General features: G+C 46.6%; 1 protein-coding gene across 2 annotated transcripts; it reads left to right on the top strand.

Moving 5' to 3' along the window:
• Positions 1 to 98: 98 nt before the first annotated feature.
• On the top strand, positions 99 to 26,416 carry LOC114587761 (angiopoietin-related protein 2). 2 transcript variants are annotated; one of them, XM_077920993.1, is made up of 7 exons: positions 100 to 260; positions 482 to 573; positions 16,526 to 17,093; positions 18,783 to 18,948; positions 21,343 to 21,533; positions 22,638 to 22,908; positions 24,068 to 26,416. In XM_077920993.1, the coding sequence occupies exons 2-7, from the start codon at positions 563 to 565 to the stop codon at positions 24,259 to 24,261; spliced, it is 1,401 nt and encodes a 466-aa protein (XP_077777119.1). In that variant the 5' UTR covers positions 100 to 260; positions 482 to 562; the 3' UTR covers positions 24,262 to 26,416. The 2 variants fall into 2 exon arrangements, with proteins under 2 accessions (XP_077777120.1, XP_077777119.1); XM_077920994.1 differs by having other exon boundaries at positions 99 to 573; positions 16,497 to 17,093.
• Positions 26,417 to 27,848: the final 1,432 nt, after the last annotated feature.

Genomic DNA, 27,848 nt, shown 5'->3' with positions numbered 1-27,848 from the left:
AAGTGCCAATAAAACTCTTGCCCATAAGATGTGCCACACCTCCTCTTTTGAAGGGACTATTCCATTGCGCAGGCAGGAGCTGGGAGGGGAAGCTGCTCACGAGACCTGGAAAGTTGTGGCTGCCAAACTCCAGTTTCTCAACTGAAGAAGCGGAGTGAAAGAGAGAGACAGATGTGCACACAGAGAGCCAGCGAAAGAGCATGCGCGCAGCTCCTCTCAGCAGGGACAGGGCCTGAACAAGCATCTGGAAGGAGCAAGAAGTAAATATTTACAGCTCTTGATTATAAGGTCAAGAATGATATTCCCATCCCAGGAGGCTGCTTAGCCTCCTGGGGAGGGAAAGACTTGGTTTGCTGGCACTGCCTAGTGTGGGAAGGATGTGCTGATTGGAGTAGATGGAGCGGCTGGGATTTCCCCATTTGCTCTTTTCTTCTTCTTAAAGGAGATCTGCATTCCCACCCTTTTTGTAATCTGCTGCTAGATAACTGACAAGCTTAACAGAGACCATCCACACACTTAAGGAGGTTCACAGAAAAGCTCAACTTTGCAAACCTGAAGCCCTATGAATTACAGGTAAGCACAATCTCAATTTTCCCCCTAATGTTTAATCTGGCTCTTGAAAGTGGCTTTCAGTGTTCACCAGAAAGGGGGGAAACATTTTATGTGATTCTGGTGTAAGATCTGAAGTGGGGGGAAATCATGCATGAGATGTCCAAGTGTCTAGATACAGAAACTGTTCTCACAGCTCACTGTGGGCAAGATGCAGTTTGCTTTCCTGGTAGTCTTTATACCCTTAACACAGCAGTGGGGAACCTGTGGCCTTCCACATGATACTGGACTACAAACCCTGGACCACTTTGTTCTGCTAGTTGGGACTTATGGGAGTAGAATCTGCAGCTGTTGCTGGAATCCACATGTTCCGCTACCCAGAATGCCTACTTGTACTTTGTTGTAGGAAACTCCTGTTAGATGTGTTGTTTCTCAAAGCAGCTTTATTCCAACTGGAGTCCTAATTCTTCTCTAGCCACCTCTCCAGCCAAGGTGTGAACACACATAGGTGTTGATACGATGGACTGGGCGGAGGAAGGGGGCAGGGGGCGGTCTACCCTGGGTGTCAACACTGAGGGGGGTGACAAAATGCAGAGCAGCACTCACTGCAGGGCCTGCAGCGTGCCCGAGCCACACGTCTCTCCTGGGAGTGACACAGTGGCTTGGGCGCCCGCAGGCTCCATGCTGCCCCAAACGGTCTGCCCACCACCTCCCCCTTAGCTGTAGGGCGGCTGAGTGGAAGGAGGCAGGCAGACTCCTCGGAGGCCTCGCAAAGTGTTCTGCCCCAGGCGCCGGATTGGCTTGTTCCACTGCTGCTGATGGAGATGTATTTAAACAACCCTTGGGTGCACACAAACAGAAACAGCAAAGTTGTGTTGTGTTTTTAAACCTGGTATAGCGTATGGTTAACAGAAGAAAAATATTGGGGTTCACTCAAGGTCCCACAACAGCTTCCACAGCTTGCTGCCATGTTTTAATTTGTCTTAATTTGCTAGGGTGACCAGATAGCACAGAAGACAGAACTTTTACTTTTGTCATGGAAGAACGAATTCTAGTATGCAAAGGGTACCAAAATTCTCTCTTCTCTGACATTATTATGGCTATACACAGTACAATTATTTAGAGATTTCAACGGGAGGAGAGAGGGTCTATTGTGCAAGCAATGGGAACTAAACTGCTCTCACCTTTTTGCTTTAATATACCCACCAACTTGTGCTGAAGATAGCTTTGATAGCTCCTCTGTTGCTGAGGCCCCTTTGGTAGGAGAAGTGTTAGCTGTTCTGCTCAGCCAGTATAAACATCAAGTAGCCAGTAAGAAAAAGCTTCTTGGATCATGGGAAAGCTCCCACTGCCCAAGTAAATAAGCTCAGGAGAAGCCAGTTCAATGATACTGTTAGCAGGAAATGCTTCCAAATTGTGTGGAAGGAACAAAACTGCAGTCAGTAAGACTCACTGCAGACAGTCACATACATAGACAATTCATTGGGTGTAAGTGTGTCAGTAGTTACCCATTCCAGCATGTTCAGTTTCCTGATGCTGCAGTTAACACTTTTTAGATATCATTGCACACCTTTTATGCTTTGGACAGTACCTTCTGAAGACCCTACAGATGTTGTTGCTCCATCGTCCTTGACGATGTGGTTGTGGTGCCTGGGATTGATGGACTCAACATCAAGGGGGGTCCCCTATACCTGGGCTGCAGGCTGCAGTGTTGGGCCAGGTCAGGAGCATTCTTCTCCAAAAGAAGGCCTCCACTGGTGCATAAGTGCCTAGCTTGTAGCAACAATGGTGTAGCTTGGGTTTCCAGCGCCCGGAGCCATGCCCAGCATTCAACTGCCTAACAGTGTCTCTGTCACCTAGGAGATTGGAGCCGCAGAGATAAGAAAAGAGTCTTTCCGTTGTTTGGAGAGGTCACTTTCAGGTTTTTGTGGAGAAGCTGTTTTCAATTGAGCCCAGTGATGGAAGCTCGCAGCTGTACCGGGTGTTGACATTTTGCACCCCTAACAATTTTGCACCTGGGGCAACTGCCTCTGTGCCCCACCCACTACACCACTGATTTATAGTGTCTCATGTAGGAGGAAGGTGGAACAAGTGGCTGCCCTGCAGGAGCTGTCCATGCATTTTGAAGTAGCACCCACACCCTCATCAAGGCTGCCACATGTGCCGTCATGCAGCAAGCTGCACCCCGCACTTGCTTCGCCATCCTGCTGGATCATTGTAGTACCGTGAGAGGGCAAAGGGGTGGATGGAGGAGATCACACCTTGTGCATTTAATTCTTTATTAATAGTAGTACACAACTCAAACTGCCATAAGAGGAAGTTGGATGTCATATTCTGACGGGCTGAAGTGTGCAGCTCAGAGAATTTAACACTTTTTTCTGGCACTGGGATGATGTCTGATTTGCAAGGCAGGATGAGGGCCTGGTGAGCAACGAAGACAGAGAGCCAGGAGTTTGGGAGTTCCTGGCTCTGGAAAGAATGTGAGTTGAAATGGGTTGATTTGAAAGAAGGTATTGGACTCTTTGAGTTCTGTCTGAAGCAGCCGGACGCAATAAGCAGCCAGGTAAAGCCAATAATATATTTGATTGGACTGGGAGAATGCACAGTTCCAAGTTACACAGAAGCCAAGCAACCCAGAAAAGTTTCCAGTTCTCATCTATATTTAGAACAAAGTTACTTATTAATGGGTGTATTTTTATTTCTTTCCCTTCAGCTCAGTTCTGTGTCTGAGAGCAAGAGAGCAAATGTGTATTTTAGGATTCCTGGATTCTGTTCATAACGCTTGAATTTTTTTTTGAGTGTGGGGAGGCAGGGAGAGGAGTGATACTTGTGAATAATGAAGACAGTATCCCAACTATGTTATTCATCCCTGAGTCAGCCCATACTGATGTCTAAGGTGAAATCTCTGTTTAGAAATGGGAATATAGTAGATCTGAAAGATCCTTCATGCCACAAATGGAACACAGGAGCCAACTCCAAAGGCCAAGATCACGTTATGGGGATAAAATATTTGAGGGGAATGAAATGGGAGATATTTCAATGAGTAATCCAATGTCCTGGATTATGTCTACAGTTTCCACCCAGAAAGTTTAATGTTACAGTTGCATCAAAGGGAGAAGTGTGCTTTGCATTACATATTTTCCTACTTTGCATAATATTTTCATTAAAAACAATCAAGAAGCGGGTTCACTTCACACGGGAAAGCACAATGTGCATGTTCAGTAGCGCTATAACAGGCATCCTCAACCTCGGCCCTCCAGATGTTTTTGGCCTACAACTCCCATGATCCCTAGCTAGCAGGACCAGTGGTCATGGATAATGGGAACTGTAGTCTCAAAACATCTGGAGGGCCAAGGTTGAGGAAGCCTGCACTATAATATGACCTTAAAAATATTTATTTAAAAAAACCTAGATGCTCAGGAGCACTCTGGTCAGGGTCCAGAGAACTATTTGTGGAGCAGAGCAGGTGACTTGGGAGGTGCTGCTTAACAAATCAGAAAAGCCTTGGAGCAGTAATCCCTTGATTTCTATCACATGCTAGGCAATTCTATTAATATGTAAATCATGATCATGAAACACATGCTTTATGGAATTGTTTTTATTTCTGCATTTACAATTTTAACATTGTAAATGGGCTGGAGGAGATGCTCTTTTCTTCTTTTGAAGTCACTGTTGGAATTCAGATTGCTGAGAACAGGGGTAGGCAACCTAAGGCCCATGGGCCGGATGCGGCCCAATCGCCTTCTCAATCTGGCCTGCGGATGGTCCAGGAATCAGCGTGTTTTTACATGAGTAGAATGTGTCCTTTTATTTAAAATGCATCTCTGGGTTATTTGTCAGGCTTAGGAGTCCGTTCATTCCCCCCCCCCAAAAAAAAAACATAGTCCAGCCCACCAAACAGCTGAAAAAGGTTGCTGACCCCTGGCTGAGAATATCAGCTTTCAAGTTTCTTGTGACTAAGTTTGAAAACCTGAAAGCAGCAACTATAAAAGGTCATACTTTAGGGTTTTCTTTCTTCTTATGAGGGACGCGGGTGGCGCTGTGGGTAAAAGCCTCAGCGCCTAGGACTTGCCGATCGAAAGGTCGGCGGTTCGAATCCCCGCGGCGGGGTGCGCTCCCGTTGCTCGGTCCCAGCACCTGCCAACCTAGCAGTTCGAAAGCACCCCCGGGTGCAAGTAGATAAATAGGGACCGTTTACCAGCGGGAAGGTAAACAGCGTTTCCGTGTGCTGCGCTGGCTCGCCAGATGCAGTTTGTCACGCTGGCCACGTGACCCGGAAGTGTCTTCGGACAGCGCTGGCCCCTGGCCTATAGAGTGAGATGGGCGCACAACCCTAGAGTCTGTCAAGACTGGCCCGTACGGGCAGGGGTACCTTTACCTTTTTACTTCTTCTTAGAGTCTAACTATTTTGGGCCCCTTGGGACCAGAGGAGGGTAGGTGAGGCAGTTGCCTCAGGGTGTCAGACTCTGGGTAGCTGGATCCACCTCCTGCACTTGTCAGCCACCTCCTCCTCCTCCTCCTCCTCAGTTGTGTGACCACCATGCATCACGCTCCCACTAGCCAGTGTGTGCATTTTTGTACACATTACATGGCTGGAGAACTGCATTATAAAATCAAGAAAAATTGGAATTTTGAAGGGTGGCTGTGTTTGTGTTCCCATGCTGTTTCAGAATGCACAAATTTAAAAGGTTCCACCTTAAATGTGACCAAAATGGAATTTTCCCACAATTCCTTTGTTGAAGTAACTTCGAGACTTCCATTTGTGCTACAGTTTCTAAGCAAGGGTTTGGGACTTTCAAGCATGGGTACAAGAAGCTTCCCCTTTGTCCTCTGGTTTCTCCAGGAAAACCTGTTCTTTACCGCTGGATCGGAACAAACAGTGTTTCCCAGGGAAAGTGGCAGGACAAAGGGAAACTACTTGGACCCCTGCCTGAAAGTCCCAAACCTGTGCCTAGAAATTGCAGCACAAACAGAAGTCTGAAATAGCCCTTATGTGTAGACTTGGCTGGGGATTGCCTTCTTGCCTTTGATCACATTTCTATGCCAGCCAGATACTCTTCTGGCATAGAGAGGTGGTGGCATATAGAAATGTGGTCAAAGGCAAGATGGCAAGTAATCCCCCTCAGTCAAGTTGCCTGAAGGAGGCCACGTCTAGAGAATGGAATTTCCCCTCTGCAGAGAACCATCCATTGGTACCATTTGCATTTTACTATTTGAATCTCCCTTTCTCCTCTTGACGTCTGACATGAGAACAGGGTCAGGGGTGATGAGGAGGTTAAAGAGCAGTGATAAGCCCCATATGGCGCTGCCCAGGGGTCCTGGGAATGGACCCTGTGTTTACACAGGAAAGAGGCGCCATCTGTAACCAGGCGGGCAGGCGCTTGTTCTCTTCAACATCCCTCCCCTCAAGCCTCAGGGAGACACTGCTCTAACTAAATCTGTGCTCTTGATTCCGCCCTAGACCCTGCCTGGAGTTGGTTACAGTGAAGCCCCACTCTGTGTTTGTCCTTGCTTGCTCACAGAGCATTTCACAGCACTGGCAGGCAGCGAACCATTTTAGCAAAGTGTAGCATCATCACACATGAGGTTTATGTCAGCTTTGCTGTCAGCTACAAACACAAATGCTGACTGAGCCATGTAGCATGTGTTTGATTTTCCTTCTGAATTCTCTCACAGATTAATAGCATCCATGTATGGGAATTGTGCAAAAGCACAAGGAAATGTATCTTTTAATCATTGGTATTTGTAAAAACATGAACCTTCACATGCAGTATTTTTATTGTCTCTGTGGAATGCTCAGCTACTCAGTTTCAGAGACAGATATATCGGTCTAAGAGCTGTGGGGCTGGTTTAAGAGCCTTTAATGCATTCAATGCAATGGATGAAAAACTGGTTCTGTCAGGTTATCAGCATGCTTAATTCTGAACCAGGAGAAAGCCAGCCATAGAAGACACTTACTGACTCCCCAAAAGATCTCCCAACATACTTTTCTTCCTCTTTGTGGAGTTTTTTTAAATTAAGGAGTGTGTGCATGCATGTGTGAGCATGCGCACACACACATATACACACATCAAAATGTATATGTGCCCCTTTAATATTTATTTAATATTTATAAATAGGTTGATGAGCTTTCTAAAACACATGGGGAGGTGCAACATGAGGAGGTGTAACAATCTTGGCCTTCACCTTTGGTTGTTGTGGAGAATCCAGACTTCCTTTCCTGTGAATCTAGTGCATTCCAAGCATGGGCCTAGCCGGGGGGGGGGGGGCAGCTGCCTCCCTAGATCAAGTAAAACAATAGAAATACTTAACTAACTGACCATGTTGGTTCTGCCCCCGCCCCAAACAAAAGTCCTGCCCTCCCTCACAAAAATCCTGGCTACGCCCATGATTCTAAGGGGGACAGTTGTGAAGGAAGACACAAGCTACTCCCTGTTTCTCTTCCAGAACTGAACAACTGTCCTCTGAATAATTTATTTCACCTAATTGGCTAGATTTCTTGAATGTCCCATGATGAATGTGAATTGACCCTTAGGCGTTCAGGCTTGATGGAGAATTCTGTCCTCTGGAGTATAGACTAGGCTATGGGGTAAGGAGGAGGAGGGTCTGAGTGGAAGTACTTTGGGTATATACAGGATATAGGGTGGACAGGAGAAAGAAGAGGTTGGAGGCTCGTGAACCTTTGGCTGTTGTATAGAAGATTTGCTGACATTGCCTTCTATGCTACTTTTAAATAATCCTTTTCAGGATTATTTTCAGCCAGCTACCCTAACAAGGAAGATGGTGAACTTGAACCAAACGCAGTCTGGGTGATGGATGGATTATAAGAAAGATGAGGAGCCTCTCAGAATCATGCCCCATGGAGCAGAGATGGGTTAGTTTGGTTCCTGAGGCAAGACTTGCCTGTTCTGAGGATGAAGGCTCTTCTCCATTCTCTCATTTTCCTGGAAGGTTGGGCACAAGTGTTTCCACTGAGCTGAAGGCAGTTTGATGGAGGGATCATGGCTTGTGATGCTTTGCATGCCCAACTTTCATCTCCAATAAACAGATTTTGCAGGTTTGACTAGTGGCTGCATCATGCATGGGGGGGAAAGGAGTGCGTGTGTTCCCTGTACGAAGTAAAACTTGTTCCAAACCACTTTCAACTCTCTTTAAAAAGAACTTTCATGTGCCTCCAACTGAACTGTCTTGTGCTACATCCCATCCCTACTGTGGAATTCCAGATCCATTAATGGGAACTGCAAGGCAGCAGCCAAGAAGCAGGAAGTATATAACTGCCTGTCTCAGTGGTGGTGACTTTAATGGCCTTTCCTGAGCCAAACAGGATCCATTTCCCAGTGCATATTGGCAACAGCTGTTGGCATTGAAGCACAAGGCCTTTAGATCCGGTCCTGTAAATTCAGAGCAACAACGCAGCACACACACACCCATTAAAATCTCTATCTACTTTATTTACTTTGTTTGTAGACAAAGGAGGGGAAAGGGAGGACCAGAAGGAAACCTGGTTCTTCAACAGCTGAAAGTTCTTCTCAATCTCCCATTTTGCTTTTTGGCTTGCCCCACTCTGAGGGGGAATCAGGGGCAGAGCTACCTGCCATGGCACCTGGAGCGGCACAGAGGCGGGGCTAGCCAGCCCACAACAAGCATCCCTAGCCGCCCGCCACCCACGTGGTGAGCATGGGGGGAGGCTCTGCTAGCCGCCCGCATGGTGAGCTTCCCTAGGCATCTGCCGCCCACACGGTGAGCATGGGGGGGGGTCCTAGTCTCCCACCGCAGCATCATCCCTAGCAGCCCACTGCCCGCGTGAGCATCCGGGGGCACCACCTGTGCGGCGATGTCACCCGCCCTCATGGCTGACACCCAGTGTGCACCGCACCCCCTGCACCCACCATCCTCCGCCAGTGGGGGAGATAAGTCAGCTGATGAAGCTTTTTCCAAGAAAGAATGTTATTATGAAAATAAAACAAAACTTGAAAAAGCTACTCACTCTAGACCAGCCTTTCTCAACCTTGAGATCCCATATGTTGTTGGACTACCACTCCCATCATCCCTGATTGCTGCCCTTGCTGGCTGTGTGGCTGTACATAATGGGAACTGTAGTCCAGCACCATCTGGGAACCCAAGGTTGAGAAAGGCTGATCCAGACCCACAGTGACAATATTCACTTGCTTTGGGGAAGGAAAGTAGACTGATTCTTTTCATTGCAGTGGGAATATTCATTTCAGTGTATGAAGGTATCATCTACTGCAGTAAATTCCCTTTTGAAACAATGGAACCATCCAAATGTTACGAAAAAGGAGCAATGCAGATGCGAGCTCCAGATGGCTGGAAAGCCAAACAGTATGTTGATGCTTGTGGCTGTACCGTGGGAACAAAGGGGCAGTCTATTCACTGTGCTGAGCACCGGATGTTAGCTCAGAGTGTCATCTGACCTGTGCTGAAAGTACAGGGGAGGAGTTCTCTCTCTCTCTGCTGTTGGTGTTAAGAGAGTACAGACACGTTTCTCTGTACTGCTGAAAGACAGAAATAAAAGGCATGTAAATACATTTCTGTCTGTCTCTTTCCCCTCCCTGGGGAATGGCAGGGAAGAGGGGAGGAGTGGTGTGTCCTTCTCACGTTAGAGGAGGATCGCCGATAGAAGATCTCGCCTGATCTTGCCGGGAGTCGCAGACCGGGGAGGTCAACAAGGAATTAAGCCGGGTGCCTTGAGAGTGGCCAATTCCTCTGATAAGGCTTAATTCTGACAACATGGTAGCAGAACCGGTGGTTTTCTGATCCATGGAAATGCAGACTGAGAGGTTGATGGGATCGTTTGCCATCTTCTGCACCAAAGGAAAGAAGATAACGTCTGCGTTGCAGCCAGAAGCTGAACAGACGGCTGGACACCGAGAGGAGGTGTTTTCCAAGCAACGGAGCCCAAGGTATGCTGATTTTCGGGCTAAAAGTATGAACGCAAATTGATTCATTCTCTGGTTCACGGGAGCTGCGTTTGGGAAACAAACAGCTCTGATAGAAGAGGCCTGCAGCTTGGAAGCTCGGCCGCATACCAGGAATTCTTGTGGTTGATAAGCTTTCCTGTTCAAGATTGGAATGCACAGTTGCTAAGCAACGACCGTCAGTACAGTGGAAAGCTACTGACAAAAGGGGGTGGCTCAGAAAGAGCCTGGGAAGAGAAAGTTGTTTTGGCTATCTTTGCAGCTGTGCAAGGACTGAGAAACAGCTTGCAGTTTGCCTGCCAGAGTAGGCAGTAAACAACCCAGCAAAGACTTTTGGTTTTTTTACAGGCTCTAGAGTGAGAGCTGAGGCTTGGATTCAAAATGGATGCCAAGAAGGGGGGAGGCTTACCTTATCCACCTCCCCTGACTAATGACAATTATTCATCTTGGTCTGTAAAGATGAAGGCCCTGCTGCAGAATCAGAGGCTTTTTGGGGTGATTGAGAACCCTATCCCTGCAGCACCAACGCGAGGTTGGGAATCACAGAATGTAAAGGCCAGGACGGCTATAATTCTGTGTGTCTCAGATGACCAATTGGTGCATATTCAGGATTTAGAATATGTGCAAGAAATTTGGGAGACGCTGCGTAGAACACATCAGAGGGATGCTGGTTCTTCAGCGTTGCTGTATTTTGAGAAGCTGACCAATCTGAGGCTTGCGCCTGATGGAGATGTTCAAGCGCACCTGACGGAGATTAAATTTCTGCGCCAACAGATGGTGGAACGCAATTTCCGTCTACAGGAGGAAGTGTTTTGCTTCATGATGATAAACAGCCTAAATCGGACTTATAAAACGGTTCCCAGTCAGCTTGGTTCCCTACCGGCCCAGGATTTGACCGCGGAGAGGGTGTGTGCCGTGGTTTTGAATGAACACGACCGACTTGCCACACTGGAAGTAAAGGACAGGGGGAGGGAGGAACAGAGTTCTAACTCCCCCACTGATGTTGCTACTGGAGAGAATGCTGTAGCTTTGAACGTTGTCCGCTGTTACAATTGTGGACAGGCTGGGCATCTTCAGCGGAACTGTAAGAAGCCACGCCAGCCAAAAGGAGCGAAGGGCCGCTCAGCAAAGCCTGAGGCATCAGGCAAAAGTCATACCAAGTCTCAGGGAAAACCTGCAAAGGCTTTGATGTCACTAAAAGCCACACCAGAAGTGGGGAACTTATTTGTTCTTGACACTGGGTGTACACAGCACCTCAGTCCACACAGAGAACTGTTTTCGACGTTTAAGAAGCAAAGCTTCACTGTGCAGCAGGCCAACGGTCAGGAGCTGGAAGCGACCGGGATTGGGACTGTGTATCTTGAGAGTCTGAACTTGACTATAAACAATGTTTACTTGGTTCCTGAGTTGAAGTTCAATCTGCTGAGTGTTTCGCAGATTGCAAAGAAAGGACTGAAACTGTCCTATGATGCTGAAAGCTGCAAGATCTTCAAAGATGGAGAGTTGTATCTTTCTGCCAGAGAGAAAGATGGACTGTATTTGTTGACTTTTGATCAAAGTGATTACATGAAATGTAATTCTTCTGATTCTAACATGATCTCTCTCGCAGGTGTGACCAAGAAGGACGCCAGGAAGGTGCCCACAAGGGTCGACAAGGCATTTCAGCGGGTGTATGCTGATGTGATTGGTCCTCTAGCACCATCTAGAGGCAATGCAAGATATTATCTTCTGTGTGTGGATCATTTCTCTAATTTTGTCTGGATTTATGTAATGGAGAAACCACAAGAAACCTTAGAAAAGTTTCAGGAGTTTTGTGACAAGGTTAAAAACATGCATGATGCTAACACTGATTGTCTTTTCACAGATGAAAAGCCAGTTTTTCTTTTACAGGATTTTCAGGAGTTCCTGCAGAAGAAAGGGATAAGACACAAGGTTGCTGTTTCAGCGGAAGCATGGAACAGGGGTGTCTGTGTAAGGGTGAACAAAGAATTGCAAAAGGGGATGAATGCGCAATTGCTTAGTTCACATCTACCACATGAGTACTGGGCGGAGTCACTAATGTCATACTGTTATACGTGGTTGAGAAAGGTTTCAAAAGAGTTGGGAAGTTCTCCTTTTGAGAAGCTGTTCCACAGAAAACCTTCTGTTGCTCATTTCAAGGTTTTTGGGTCTCATGTGAGGACAGAAGCTCCAGGTGGAGTAAAGAATGCCAAAGGCATTTTTGTGGGATATGAAAAGGGTCTCTACAGAGTAATTTTGTCTGAATCTGGTCAGGTGATTCTCACAAAATTTCTAGAGAGTGCTCCTGAACAGGAGAGAGTAATTGTTCACACATTTCCCACAGGGAAGGATTCGGGTGATGATGATGATGATGATTTTACTGATTACAGTGGTACTGAGAGTGATGACAGTGATAGCTCAAAGAGCTCAGTTGACACAGTCATTGAGAGGAAATCTCACATAATAGATAGACCTTCACAGATGAAGGATGAACCACTGTTTACCATTGGTACTGGTTCTCCTAAGAGTCCAGAGGCTGAATCAGAGAGCAGAGAAGATCAGCACCTCATACGCAGGTCTGAGAGAGTTACAAAGGGTGTACCACCAAAGAGGTACTCAAAAGAGTTTGCTAACTTAGCTGTTGCATGTGTTGCTATTGTACACAACCGAGGACAGGTTAAAGCAGTGTCTAAGTCAGAGACAAGGACACAACAGAGAGTTGCTAGCCAAGGTAATGCAGAGGCACTCATTCCTTGGAAGCCAGACAACCAGAGAGGTACACTGGGGAAACCAGTGGCGGGGAGTTCCAAGGGTGGAACTGAAACAACAGGGGAGTGTTATATGTATAACAACTGTTTGTTTTCTTCTCTGGATGAAGCTTTGCTCGCAACAACACGCATTGATTCTTTTGGGGGAGGTTGTTACGAAAAAGGAGCAATGCAGATGCGAGCTCCAGATGGCTGGAAAGCCAAACAGTATGTTGATGCTTGTGGCTGTACCGTGGGAACAAAGGGGCAGTCTATTCACTGTGCTGAGCACCGGATGTTAGCTCAGAGTGTCATCTGACCTGTGCTGGAAGTACAGGGGAGGAGTTCTCTCTCTCTCTGCTGTTGGTGTTAAGAGAGTACAGACACGTTTCTCTGTACTGCTGAAAGACAGAAATAAAAGGCATGTAAATACATTTCTGTCTGTCTCTTTCCCCTCCCTGGGGAATGGCAGGGAAGAGGGGAGGAGTGGTGTGTCCTTCTCACGTTAGAGGAGGATCGCCGATAGAAGATCTCGCCTGATCTTGCCGGGAGTCGCAGACCGGGGTGGTCAACAAGGAATTAAGCCGGGTGCCTGGAGAGTGGCCAATTCCTCTGATAAGGCTTAATTCTGACACCAAAAACAGGGTCCCTGTCCAAAATAATGGAAGCTGCAAGGACCAGTTGACATGACTAGGCTCCATTGAAATAAACACAAAGAACAAATAAGGCAAAGAATGGTGTCTGATAGGCAATTGAGTTGGTGACACAGATAGACCAAATAGGGATGAATGATGGGGAATAGTAGTAATGGGGTGTTCATCTTTTATGGAGTATCATCCAGCCATTGCATCCTGTATTTTCCTTATGCTGGTTCTGTCTTTTCTCATGAAGAAAGGCTTTTTTATTTTTTTAATAGTGGGAGAATAGTTTAATCTCCAGTGACATAGATGCTTTTAGTATTACTCCTCCAACATTTTAAATGGGCCCTGACATATTGGGAAAGTGGACCTATCACAGCATACATTAATTGTAATATTTGTGGTGGGTTCCTGTGAACTACAAGTTTGCACCCTGCAAGAAGACACTTGCTGCACTCAGAAAGGCAAAGAGTGATGCTCAGTGGATTGCCAGACAATGTGCCCATGACTACTGACTAAAGCTGTGTCAGAGCACCCAACTCGCTGCTGACACCAGCAAAACAAAATGTATGAAAGCACGAAGAAAGCCTTTGGACCAACAGTTGGTAAAATTGCACTGCTGAAAAACTTTTCTGGAGAGATCATCACAGACCTCAGCAAGAAGATGAAGCAATGTGCAGAGCACTATCAAGAATGGTACTTGCAGGGAAACATGGTAACTGACACAGCAGTCAACAGTATCCAGACTCTGTCTTGGAAGAAATAGAGGTCTCTCCCCCCAATGAGCTGAAAAATGCCATCAATGCTCAGGCCCAGGACAGGAGGGAATCCAAAGAGAAGTGCTGGAAGCCGGTTTCAATTCCTCCTCATGACACACCTCCACAGGCTCCTCTTGCAGTGCTGGGAACAAGATTCCCTGCCACAAAACATGCATCATGACACTCTACAGCAGGGGTAGGCAATCTAAGGCCCGGGGGCCGGATGTAGCCCAATCGCCTTCTCAATCCGGCCCACGGATGGTCCGGGAATCAACGCGCTTTTACATGAGTAGAATGTGTCCTTTTATTTAAAATGCATCTCTGGGTTATTTGTGGGGCATAGGAATTTGTTCATATTTTTTTCAAAATATAGTCTGGCCCACCACATGGTCTGAGGGACGGTGGACCGGCCCAGGGCTGAAAAAGGTTGCTGACCCCTGCTCTACATGAACAAAGGTGACCAGCATGACTGTAACAACATGGAATCTTGTTGCTGGGTACTGTGGGAAACGTCTTTGCTCACATAGTTCTCAACAGATTACAGTTACTCGCTCACTGGGTCCATCTTGAATTACAATGCGGCTTTAGAGCTTAGAGGTCAACAGTCAACGTGATTTTCTCACTGTGTCAGCTGCAGGAGAAATGCTGAGAGCTGAGACACCCGTGTATATTGCCTTAATAGACCTGATGAAGGCCTTTGACATTGTCAGCTGGAAAGGACGTCACACTGCTCAACTAGATAATCTCCACAATCTGATCATGTTCTTGCACGAGAACATCCAGTATGACAGTTCATTCTCAGACACCTTCTCCCTGTTGCTGTCCTATGCCTTCAGTGCATCTGAAGATGGTGTGTATCTGGGGTCTGTTCAACCTGGCATGTCTCCATGCCAAGACAAAAGTGTGCTGGGTCTGAGAAATGCTGTTTGCAGATAACGCAGTCATGACAGTGCACTCAAAGGAAGCTCTGCAGAAACTCATCAACTCTTTTGCTCAAGTCTGCAGGGAGTTCAGCCTTACCATCAGCCTGACAAAGACCAACATCTTTGGTCAGGATATCGCTGGCACTCCATGCATTGGTGCCCACACACTTGAAGTGGTGGGCAATTTTTTCTGCCTGGGTTCAACCATAGCCAGCAATGACGCTGAGCTGGACAAGCCTATTGGTAAGGCAGCTATGACAATGGCTCACCTATCCAAAAGGGTTTGGGGGAATGTGGTGCCATTTATGCCAATCCATATCGAAGGTCTACCAGGCTTGTATGTTGAGTACGCTGCCTTATGAAAGTGAGCTGTGGGCAACTTACACTCCCCAGGAGTGATGCCTCAATTCCTTCCACATGTGCTGTGTCAGGAAGATTTTAGGCATCACATGGCAGAAGAGTGTTGACCAAAGATGTGCTCTTCCAAGTCCACATTCCCAGCTGGCAACATCAACCCTGTAGTGTGCGAATCCCTTGCAGACAACTGGACTGCAGTGCCTGGAGACAGTCTGGTCATGCATCCGTAGCAGTGATCAGAGGAGGAATGAACACTGGGAGGAGCACAGAGAAAAGAAACACAGAGGTGCATCTGCAGCAGCACAACCGGATGCCTTCATCTGCACCCACTGCAGGAAACCATGTCTCTACAGCCACAGCAGACACTGTGACTCTCCAACAGTTTGACTTCACTCCCCAGGGAACACTCCTGGATGCCTACCACTTTATGACACTCTTTATTTATGCTGATATTTTAATTATTGCTAAAGTGCTTTCATGAAAGGAAAGTGTGGTACTATGGCACCATAATGCCCTTACAATAGACAGTCCCATAACTTGCAACATGACACACCATCTTCTCCTCACCTGAGCACAACCATTTTGTTTCTGTCATTGTCCCAATGACAAACCAAAGATTCCTCTTTCCACCAGTTGTCACATGCTGAGGGTGTTATGTATGCATGCAATGCAGGCCTAGGCCTTCCGGCCTCCTGGAGCTCAGGAGCTTCATCTGCATAACAAAAGAGGGAGAGGATTCTAAAACCCTCCAATGACATTGTTAGTAGCTGGCAGGCTGCTGCTGAGATGGAGCCAGTGTTGTGGTTTGCTAATTGCAGCATTAAGGCGACCTATCACAGGTGGTGTTTGTGTTTTGCCAAGTGCTCCTTTTGTCATTCTTGTTCTTCTTGTTCCTGATGTTCCAATAAATCCTTTTTGAGCTGAATCTTGGTCTTGGGTCATGCCTGAACCCACCTACACCTCAGAGGGAATAACTGAATTTCAATAACCATATTTGAAGAAGCTATTATTTCAGCAAGCTCTGTAATCAGAGTGTACACGTTCATCTGATTTAAAACAACAATGTAGAGGTCTTGCACAAGAGCACTTTATCATAATCTCAGTATTTCATTGTTGCTGTGGGGGTTTTTTGGCCAGGGAAATGTGTGGTTGTCACAGCAGTTATAGAAACCTCCAGGGTCACCCACACTCATCAAATCAAAGACCAGATTGATATAGCTAAGTATCCCTCTTTCACAAGACCATTAAAAATAATTTTAAAAATGGAAATGGATATTGCCCTACCACCAAAAGCACAAGTTGTTGCTGCTGCTGCTAAATAACATATTGTTGCTACCCTAGTTTCTGAAACCATGGTCCCAGACCTCCCCTATTCATAAACAAACTCTGCCCTTTTGACTCACAAGTGAAAATAACTATTGGGATAGGTTTTTCCCAAATATTTCCTTCTGTACAGAAAATATTTGGGATCATTAAGAGTCAAGATCAGGATTGCTCCCCTGTACTATTTCAGTCATGCGGTTTATGTACTTATAGGTCTGTTTACCTTGTGCACTTCTGAACATTTGTTTTATTTATGACACCTTAGAATTCTTACAAGCGCCTTTCTTCTAAAAGCATGGAGCCTCGGTACCTGGTGGTGGTGGTGCTGAGTCTGGCCAGGCCAGGCCTGTCAGGTGTCGAACCACTGAGGGGGCCGAAGTGCACCTACACCTTCATCTTGCCACAGCAGAAGTTCACGGGGGCCGTGTGCTGGAGCAGCGTGCGCCTTCCCCCGGAGCCTCCGGGCCTCAATCGCTCTGAGGTGGCCGAGCTGCGTGATCAGCTGCACCACCAGCAGGCCCAGATGGAGGAGCTGCGCCGACTAGTGGAGGTGGACGGGGCCGTGGTGAGTGAAGTCAAGGCCCTGCGCAAGGAAAGCCGCAACATCAATGCTCGTGTCACCCAGCTGTACACTCAGCTGCTTCATGAGATCCTCCAGCGACGAGAGCGGCCAGTGCAGACCTCACAGCTTGAAGGGAGGGTGGCCAACGCCTCTGCCGAGGCCTTGCGCGTGGCGGCCAGTTATCGCCAGCTGGAAGGGAAGTACCATGCCCTGGCTGCCCTGGTCAACAACCAGAGTGCCCTCATCAGCCAACTGGAGAGAGACTGCCAGCAAGGAGCCAGTGGCCGGGGGAGCCCACAGGTACTGCTCAAACTGAACTGGGAGACAGAAATGGGAGAAATTAAAAGGGTCGCTAGAGCCAGTCATCTGGTGCTACTTGGCCTGCTGTGCCTGAAATCATAAATAAGGAAGGGCCAGGGCAGACTTCAGCGATGGTGGAGTCCTGATACCTGGTGCTGATGCTGACCCTGGGAAAAGGGAAGGGATGTGACAACAGCAATGCCAGGAAGACAGGAGCTGATGTTTTCTAAACCATAGCTAGGCCCCAAGCTACACTCTCCCTCCAGAATGCTGTGTCCTCTAATCCTAGGTGTACATGGTCTAGTACTTTTGCTGAGTGTGCCGCTTCAAATTGTATGTTCAGACTCACATGGCAGAATGCTGCTATAGCCATAATAGTAATAATAACAATAATAATAATTAATAACAAATCAATGTACAAAACAAGCATGTTAGGGAAAAGATTTCCAGCATAGCTTCTTCCCATACATGCTAATTTCCCATGTTTGTTTTTGAATGGAGGAGTATTCCGGCATGTGAGTCCCATCTGCAGCCTGAAGGCAAGGAGCGCTAAGCAACCTTTGACTCTCCAGTTGTTGCTGGACTCCAACTCCCATGAATCTCAGAATGGCCAGTGGTCATGGGAGTTATAGTCCAACACCTGCAGTACTACAAGTTCCCATCCCTAATTTACTGAAAAATGGAAGTATTTGATTGATGCTCAGAGCCAATCTCTTTTTGCCCCATGACTGCTCCCTGTTCAAAAAGGTTTCTGAGCCGGAGCCCTGGTTCAAATTAAGCCCTGCATAGAAAAACGCTATGGTGGCCCTCCCACACAACCTGATTTTTCAGCAGCTTATTGGAGGTAAAGTTTCCCCCCACTTTATTTCTATGTCTGCAAATGGTTGCTCCATTTCTACATGTCCAGCAACTGTTGACAGCACAAGAGCCCGGATAGAAAAAGGACGTTAATCCTTTTTACTAATTCCCTCTTTACAACCTTTTCCAACGTGGGCAATGAACACTGGGAGAACCCTTTTTGTGTCGCTGCTATTTGCCCATCTCCCCCCGCACTTGCCCACGACCACTTCAGTCTATGGAATTTTCATTCTGCCCTTACAAGGCATCCGTCTTTTAACGTGGCAGCATTGCTCATGCTGCAAAACTCTCTGCCTGTTAACAACAAGCAGGCACCATCACTGCAATGCTTCCGATTGCCTGATAGAAATGGCTTTCCTTTTGGTAAGCCGACCAAGACTTCTATTATGTACTTTTATTATGTATGTTTTTAAAAATTCTTTAGATTTTGTCTATATTTTTATAATTTTGTTATATCTACTTGTTTTTAAAGTTTGCTGATTTCATCAGCATTTTTGATAAATATTTTAGTTAACCTCAGCTGTCGAAATTTTCTTGATTAAAAAATAGGATTAAGTGGTCTATAAATGTTGTTAATTTTAAAAAATGGCTCTAGTGGAGTTAGGACAAAATACAGTCGGTCCTAGTCTAGCTTTTGGGTTTCCTGGAAGCATATTTATCACACTTAGAACTGCCACCTTATTTTCTGGTTGTGCTCCTGTGCCTTTAAGAGCCACTTGAACGTGCTCTAAATCCCCTGCTGCCCTTGAACTAAATGATGCTACACTCCAACTATACTCTTTTAGTTCTCCTATATTTTTAGGGTGAGTTATTTCTCCTTTCTCTCCACAGCCCCCCCTGGTGCCAGTGGTGCCTCACAACCCTGCAAGCATCGCCAATGAGAGCAGGGTCCATTTTGATGCCGTCAATGACATCCAGCGAGACCGGCCACACAAGGCGGCAGTGCCACAGGGCGGCACTCTTCAGCCGCCTGCTGTCGTGCCCACCAAATCCACAGGTCAGAAAGAGAGAGCAGGTCTATGAGGAAGCAGCAGGGCAGAGGCTGTGCAGGGCAAATGCCAACAGCACCAACCTCTGCCGCCATTAAGCCTAGGTCACACAAAGAACCAATGAGATGGTAAAACCACTCCTGTGGACAGTGGATTAACATTCCTCTCTATAAGAGCTCCCTGCACAGAGAACCCAAGAGGTCAGGCAGACACGTTTTTGCCAGCTTTCTCTCTATTATGCTACTTTTGTACCTGCAGGGGCTGTAGGTCTAATGTCTCCCCAAAACTCAAATGGCAAGTGCATCTGTTTATCTGACCCCCCAAATATCTTTGGAGTGTTAGCATCCCAAATTTTGCTGGCATTACCTTCTTAAAACAGGCAAGCGACTGCCAGCTACCACTGTGATTATTCCATTGCTATCTGCTGTCCCTGATAAAACATTTAACTGATCATCCTGGGCTCTTAGCAAACCATCAACCTAACAATTACTCAGTTGATGGTTATTCGGATGGTCTAACATCTGAAACAAATCCAAAGTACCTATTTTCCTTTGGGAAATGTGACAAGCTATACACTCCATGATAGGGTAGCCTGTGAATGGTATCTCATTTCTCCGCTTTCCTCCCATTTATGTCATGGGGACCTCCTGCTCCTTCCCTGAGGCATCTGCAGCCAAGAGCCAAGAAGGACTGGTGTGGCATACACAAGCAAAACCACCGCCTTCTTAATTCGGGATCCTCCAGTCCCCTGGCCTAGTACTGACATTTGAGTGAACTTCAAGGAGCAATTGCTAGTGGAGGGCCACTGATTTATTGTCATAAATTTGCATACTGAAGGAATGATCGCTGGGTGTGGAGCACATTTCCGCCCGCAGTCAAACCACAGCTGTCTGAACATCATGCCCTCTATCTAACCTTTTGCTCTCTTAGTAGTCTGCCATGCCCTGTCTGTGACCTTTGTCTCTTTCGATTAAACATTGTGCAAGGGGAAAGTGACGCGGTGGAAACAGGTGCCAGAATAACCTGTACCACCCTTCGATCTCAGGACTGGAAGATGTGTAAAGGTCACCGTCCAAAATGTATCTGTCTGGTTTTGCATATTGTGCCAATAAAAGGAGCTTCGGCAGAGCTAGCTGGCAGCTTGCCTGTGCACAGGTCACCTGCATCCAGCCTCCTGTCATCCTCCGTTATTCCTACACATACCATTAGCTACTGCAAGCCAGATAGATAGAGGCAGTTGTATCTCTTACTGGTGGGCAAAACCAAAAGGTATGTATATCACAGTATGCCTGCCCCTGGGTCTGACCTTCCTATGGCCTGTGGCCGACTAATGCTGGAGGCACAAATCTGTTGGGACTTGTGGTGTGCATTTAAATAACTGAGACCTGCATAGGAGCCCTGCAATGCTCTCATGTACACTTACTAAATGAAGCGCCTAAGATTCTACTAATATATCTTCTACTAATATATAATAATATACCTCAGGTAAGCTCATGAAGAAAGCTTTTATTTTCCCACTGGTGTTTGGAAGACCCCTGAGGCATTTGCCTGATGAAGAATTCCATGAAACTCAAAAGCTTGCACAGCCCTTCACCAACCCAAATTTGGCCAATAAAATGTGCATTCCCCTGCTTTGTTTCTCTTATCCTTTATGAAATGTTTTATGTTACAATAAACATGTGAGGTAGATTAGCTCTGACAGAGAGTGCTTCTAAATAGGAGCTCAGTGTTGTGATATCACAAATGGATTTCTGGCAATAGGTTTTTCCTTTTCCTTTTTACATATGGGGTGGCATTTTTATGCCAACACTGTTGTGTGGACACTGGAAAAAAAACTTGCATGCATGAGAAGCACAGATCCCATCTGGAAATACCCAAAAAGGCCATCCAGGTGAGACAGGGCATCACCCTATCTGTGCTACAGAACTCAATGATAACCTCCAAACTAGTCCCTGTAATTAGCTGCCCCTACTTTGTTCATCACGGGTGAACATGCGGGTGGTGCTGTGATCTAAAACACTGAGCCTAGGGCTTGCCGATCAGAAGGACGGCGGTTCGAATCCCTGCAATGGGATGAGCTCCCGTTGCTCAGTCCCTGCTCCTGCCAACCTAGCAGTTCAAAAGCACGTCAAAGTGCAAGTAAATAAATAGGTGCCGCTCTGGCGGGAAGGTAAACGGTGTTTCTGTGCACTGCTCTGGTTCGCCAGAAGCAGCTTAGTCATGCTGGCCACATGACCTGGAAGCTGTACGCTGGCTCCCTCGGCCAATAACGCGAGATGAGTGCCGCAACCTCAGAGTCATTTGCGACTGGACCTAACGGTCAGCGGTCCCTTTACCTTTATCTTGTTCATCACACAGTGTTATTCGGTCCCTGTTCATTAGTTTTTCTCTTCCTGGCACAGGGCCATGGCGTGACTGTCAAGCAGCTCAACAGAATGGGCAGACCAGTGGCATCACCATGCTACAACCAACTGGTGCCCGGGGAATCATCCAGACCTGGTGTGACCAGGAGTATGATGGGGGTGGTTGGACCGTCATCCAGCGGCGGCAGGATGGGTCGGTCAACTTCTTTATCACCTGGCAGCACTACAAGGTGTGTTGAGGATGTGGCTCCAGGTGCCACATGAAGGGGGAGAGCAAGGAGATGAAGGGGTCCAAGCTTGTGAGGAAAGCTGGGCAGGGGGAAAAGGTGGACCTATGGGATGCTTGGGGTTAGAGTCAGAGATCTGGAGGCTCATGGTGGAGCTGGGACTTATAGGCTGAAATCAGAGTCACAGGTGACAGGTGATACCAGAGGCCAGGTTCAGATATACTGCTCTTTCATGGGTATTCAGCCTTCAGTTTAGTTGCCCCAAGTTGAATTTGTAGGAAATACTTGGGGATAGGAATTCCTGCTATGCAAAAGGTTTGCAGCAGCACACCTATGAATCTGGTCTTGAGACAAAGCAAGGGTTACTCTGCCACCTGCTGTGCTATGCCCACTTAGTCAGGTGGGGGCAAAAACACATTAAGTAATGGACTGAAAACATGAGCTAAGGCCGAAATAGATGTGATAATGAGGGCAGCCATGTTTGTTCAGTCACATGGCAATCCTATTCTTGCAGTGTGTGTGTGTGTGTGTGTGTGTGTGTGTGTGTGTGTGTGTGTGTGTGTCTAGTCTTAAGATAAAAATATGTGATCTTTCGGGGACCTGCTGGCAAGTGGACCATAGAATGCTCTTATCAGGAGACCTCTGTATTAAGGGGTGAAAGCTTCCTAGATTTTTCTCAGGTTTCCTTCTCTCTTTTTCCATTACTCCAGAGGTATGGGTTGAATCTGGCTCCATCATGGAGCCTCAGTTGTCTCCTGGTCTCCAGTAGCAGAGTCAGAGCCCTGCACAGGATCTCGTTCCTTAGCAGGAGACTCTGCAGCCTCTGACTCTCATGTCTTGCTTCTGGACTAGGGTCATCACGACACATGGCAACTGACTTTGGGCATTGAGCTAGCATGGTGTATGTATGCTTTGCTGATTTCCTGCTGCAAAAGGATCCCACATATCTCTGCAAGAGAGTTAAGGCCCCAAAGTGGTCTGGGAAGGAAGTAGGAGTATTAGCTCACTCTTCTACCCTATGGCTAGCACCAACTGTTCCCCTACAGGCAGTGCCCACCTGCTAACATCTTACTTGCTGTGTTTCCCCCTGCCCTGCTCCACCTTCAGAATGGTTTTGGGAACTTGGAAGGAGAACACTGGCTGGGTCTCGAGTTCATTCACTGGCTGACTCGCCAGGGCTCGTATGTGCTGAGGGTTACCATGGAAGACTGGAGTGGGCGACAGGCATACGCAGAATACAGCACCTTTGCCCTAGAACCTGAGAATGATTTCTACCGGTTGCGACTGGGGCGCTATCAAGGCAACGCTGGTGATTCCCTCTCCTGGCATAATGGCCGACAGTTCAGCACCCTCGACCGTGACCATGATGCTTACTCAGGTAAGGATGCAGAAGGGAGATGGCTAAAAGAGGACACCAAGAGCTGGGGAGGAATGTGTTGTTTGTTCCTTATCTTTTTATCACTTTTATCCTTTTTTATCATCGATCTGGACTGATTGGAGGGGTGCCTGCCTGCCATGCTGCATCCTCCTCATGTCACCCTCCATGCCCCGACCCCCAGATGTGCCCGCCTGGGCACTCAGCCGCTGTGTCTGAAAGTATAGAGAAGAGGTAGACAAAAAATATAGTATCCAAGCAAAGCGGTTGTGGAAGCAAATCATTATTCCTACAGTAGCTATTAGACCTGTTTCTCTTGTATCAGATTCCGAGAGCATGATATTCTGCACTCCAAGGAGCTTTAGCTCACAGCTCCAAACTCTGTCTCATTTGCCCACAGTATTCAGAACTGCAAAACTGGCTCTAAACTGTTTCTCTTCTGATCCCACCAGCTGGAGGGTGCCACCTCCCTAGACTGATGGATGCTGCATTCTAAAGCTGGAGAGAGATTCCCAGCCATCAAGAGAACTTTGTCTGCTTATGCTAGCTCCCAAGTATTAAGCAGACACCTGGCTAACAAAGGGCAGAACCCTTAATAGCACTGTATGGAATCCATCTATGAAGTCCAGACCTCTCACGGAGGCACATTAAGAAGAGCCTCAGATGATGATTGCATGGTTTGAGTCAGTTCATATGGAGAGATGTGGTCCTGGAAGTATTGTGGTTCTGAGCCATTTAAGACTTTCTGGCTCAAAAGCAGCACTTTGAATTCGACCTGGAAACTAATTAGCAGACAGTGCAATCAGGACAGGATTGGTGTAATATGCTCAACCATCTTGTCCCAGTGAGCAACCTGGTTGCCAAATTCTGCAGGGGTGGGGAACGTGTGGCCGTCCTTATGTTGCTGGATGACCTCTCTCATCCTCCCTCTCCACTAGCCATGCTGCCTGGAGCTGACAGAAGCTGGAAATTCCCCATCTCTATTCTAACAGCATCTGATTTCAGGATTTGATTCATGGGCACAGCTGCCCCCCCCCCCAAAAATCAATAGAAATACATAGCTGAGGTTCTGCCCTCCACCCCCCCCCCAAAAAAAAATCCTGGCCATGCCCATGGTTTGATGATAAATTATCTATTCCCCACCCCTCTTCTTTTCCTACAGGCAACTGTGCCCACTTCCAGAAAGGTGGTTGGTGGTACAATATGTGTGCCCACTCCAACCTTAATGGTGTCTGGTACAAAGGAGGGCACTACCGAAGCCGTTATCAGGACGGGGTCTACTGGGCAGAGTTTCGTGGCGGTGCCTACTCACTCCGCAAGGTGGTCATGATGATCCGGTCTCCACAAGGCACCTGATTTCTGTACCTGGGAGTAAGAAAGGACGCATACCAAGGGCAGGTCTAGATATTTAAAAACAGGAGTCACTGAGCTCTGAAAGCTCACTTGCCATGTTCTCAGTCAGACATACAGCCTCCTTCTCAAAGCAAGCTCCTTCTAGTGCCAGTGACCTGTAGAAACTGTGGGTGCACTATGCTAACGGTGGGGGGGGGGGCTTGTGGCATTCCCTGAGCAGTTGTCCAGATTTTAAAAGAACATTTTTCCCTTTAAAAAATAACTGAAAATAATTAAAGGTGCCAAATGATGTTTTAAATGTACATGCAGCACCTTAAACAATTAACAGTCAGCACCTTTAAAAAAATTGGAAATCAAAAAGCGAAGGGGGTGTTCAGCAAAACTGAAGAGAGAATTAGCATATGGGGGGGAGGTGTTTGTTATTTTCAGTGGGTGCTTCTAGGTGGGGCCTCCTTACACCTACAAGTTTTTCACAGTGTCCACATAAGTGGCATCAAAATGCTAGTCTGAACTTTCCACCTCATTAAATTTGGATTTGTCAATTTTGGAGGAAATCCAGTGAAGTTAAAAACAAACAAATACTGTAAACAAAACAGCTTGTTGCCAGAAACCTTTGGTACCTGAACGGCCTGCAAGCACTCATCTAGAAACACATGTTTTAAATCTGACGACACATGTTTTAAATCTGCAGCTTTATACTTACCTACCAGGGAGTAAGCCACACATGAGTCAATGAGTGGAGGTGTATAGGACTGCATCATCTTCACTCTCTACAATCCAGGTGTAACAACCCAGTTTGTTGTGACATGTGAAGCCTTGGAGGTTGCATTCTCCCCATCACATGCCAAAAAAGGAAATAAAAAACTTCAGTTCCCCTAATTAGAAGCACAGTTTGTTGCTGTGTGGAAACTTTGCAAATGATAGTGTGTTCAAACTATGGTTTCTTAACTATCCAGGATTATGTGGTTTGTTCCATGCTGCTGTATACTCCTCCCTCCCCACATTGTGGAACTAGTTACTCTTGCAGAGGCTGAAACACCCCGTGGTAGAAAACAACACTGCAGCGATTTAAGGATCACCACTTTCATAATCCTAACAGAAGCGTCATTAGCACTGCTGTAGCAGACTCTGGGCTCATCCAGACTTCTGTGCCGTGTTTCTTGGCACAAGTGTGTACTTTAAAGCTCTGTGTCCAAGCACTTTTTCATTTTTGGTTGCCCTAATGCTTTCCCTGCAAAAACCCACGCTCTACTGCCGAGTCTGTGCAAACGGAAATCACAAAAAAACCCAAATTGCCATTTGTTCTGAATCAGCGTTAAAAAACGGACATTTGTATACAGTGGTACCTCTGGTTAAGAACTTAATTTGTTCTGGAGGTCCGTTCTTAGCCTGAAACTGTTCTTAACCTGAAGCACCACTTTAACTAATGGGGCCTCCCACTGCCACTGCGCCACTGCTACGTGATTTCTGTTCTCATCCTGAAGCAAAGTTCTTAACCCAAGGTACTATTTCTGGGTTAGCGGAGTCTGTAACCTGAAGCGTATGTAACCCGAGGTACCACTATATGCCCAATTGCTATGTGAAGGTGGCAGAGCGAGAAAGTGAGGAGCTGGGCCTGATGGTAAAGTCCTGGCAAGAGGCTTCCCATTCATGCTATAAACTCTAGAGTTAACACAGTTCCTGGTGATCTATTCTGATTGGAAAAGGCTTAAGGAAAGGGCCTCCTCATCCTTTTATCAGAGATGGAAACCTGAGGCACAGTAGAGCTAGCGGTGAAAGAAAGCCATGATTTCCACTCCAGTCTGGATTTGACACAACCAGCACTGTTTCTGTTCCACTACAGTTCTGTTTCTGCCAAATATTATGTTATTTATCTTGCTGTCCATTATTCAGCTTAAGGTGCATAACTTGTGTAACTGACAACTGTTTATGTAAGCTACATAACTTACATTCATTTCAATGTAAAGGAAACAGCAAAATACAACAATAATTAGGCATTAATTAGAACTCACAATATATTATACAAATCCCATAAATGAAGACAAATGTATTTATTTTGCATAAACCTATTTTGTTCACTTAAATTTGAAATTTTCTTGCAAGGAAGTCCACAATCTGCCCTAAAAATAAAGTATGCAAGTCTATTAGTTCTTTCAGATTGGTTGGGTATACTTTTTTTGACTACTAGCAGAGTTCTTCCAGGTTGTGAATGTCCTTTGACAAGGCACACAAACCCAGCCTCCTGGATACAGTGGAACCTTGGAAGCCGAATGCCTTGAAACTCGAACATTCAGGCCCCCGAATGATTGAAAACCGGAAGTGAATGTTCCGGTTTTTGAAGATTTTTGGAAGCCAAATGTCTGGCACGACTTCCAGTTGACTTCAGTAACCCGCTTTTATCCATCCTTCCATCCTGCAAACTCCCAAACACGCTGGCGGATTCTTTCTTGGCTCCTCCGCCTTGCCCAATCTCCCAGCCTGATTCCCCTCCACCCCCAGCCAGATCTTGGCAGCCTCCTGCCCATCCAAGGCCCTGGGACTGTGGGTCGCTGTATGGATTCCCTCCCCTCTTGAAAATGTTTGCGTACTTTCTCCTCTTCCTTGTTTTTTCCGGGGTTGCCTCCCCCTCCCCCTTGCACAGAATGAGACTCTTTCACCAAAGCCTTTTCTTACCCGACAAAGGGGACGTTTTATTTTGCAGGAGGTTTAAGGGTTTGTGTTGCTTTGTTTTCCATGTATATTTTGCCTTTCGTTGATGTTAAATTTAATGTAGAGCTTCCTGTTTAGTGTAAAGCATACCACAGATCCTCCCTCTTCAGAAGACTAAGGCTGCCTTTTCAGGGCCTTTGAGTGACTCTTGTGGTGTATTCTTTTAAAATACAACAGCAACCACCCCGCTTTGAAATGCTGCTGCTTCTATCGGTGTGTTGTATCCCTACATGAACACACAGGAATTTAAGACTCCAAACAACCTGAGACTTCAGTTCTTCTGAATGCAGTTATTCCATAATTGCTCTGAAGTGGTCTCATTGTCTCCTTACAGAGTGCTACGCTGAGGTCTGTCTGTTTTTGGTACTTATTTTGCATTTTTGTGGCTTTTTGTTTTGTTTTTGTGACTGTGTGGAACCCAGTTCAGCTACTGATTGTGTGACTGCAGTACACTGTTTATTGCTTTCATTTGATGGATCAGTGGTCTCGTTATATAGTAAAATTCACGTTAAATTGCTCTTCTAGGGGTTGTTTTTAAAAGGCTGGAATTGATTAATCCATTTTGCATTACTTTCTATGGGAAAGCACACCTTGGTTTTGGAATGCTTTGGTGTTGGAGCTGACTTACGGAACGGATTAAGTTTGAGAACCAAGGTACCACTGTACTCTTAACCACTTGTAGATCTTCACTCCATCAAGGGATGAGCCATCTGCGTGTGACTCCTCGCTTCTGCAGCTTATTCCTAACTGGATGATGTGCACAAGCAGGTGCTACAGATACAGCTCCCTCCTGAGCTAGCTGCTGGGGCTGCACATACATACCCCTGCTGCCATCAGATAACCTCAGCTGCATGTAAAATGTGGTTAAAATGTCAATCACG

The sequence above is a fragment of the Podarcis muralis genome, chromosome 17, assembly GCF_964188315.1.
Source record: "Podarcis muralis chromosome 17, rPodMur119.hap1.1, whole genome shotgun sequence".
NCBI classification, from domain to species: domain Eukaryota; kingdom Metazoa; phylum Chordata; class Lepidosauria; order Squamata; family Lacertidae; genus Podarcis; species Podarcis muralis.
This window is presented reverse-complemented; position numbering and strand designations above follow the sequence as displayed.

What these genes read in the sequence shown, in the direction of transcription:
- LOC114587761 (XM_077920993.1), top strand. An exon ending in TCACCTGGCAGCACTACAAG is followed by an intron (nt 21,534 to 22,637) that starts GTGTGTTGAGGA and finishes CTCCACCTTCAG; the next exon opens with AATGGTTTTGGGAACTTGGA. An exon ending in TGACCATGATGCTTACTCAG is followed by an intron (nt 22,909 to 24,067) that starts GTAAGGATGCAG and finishes CTTTTCCTACAG; the next exon opens with GCAACTGTGCCCACTTCCAG.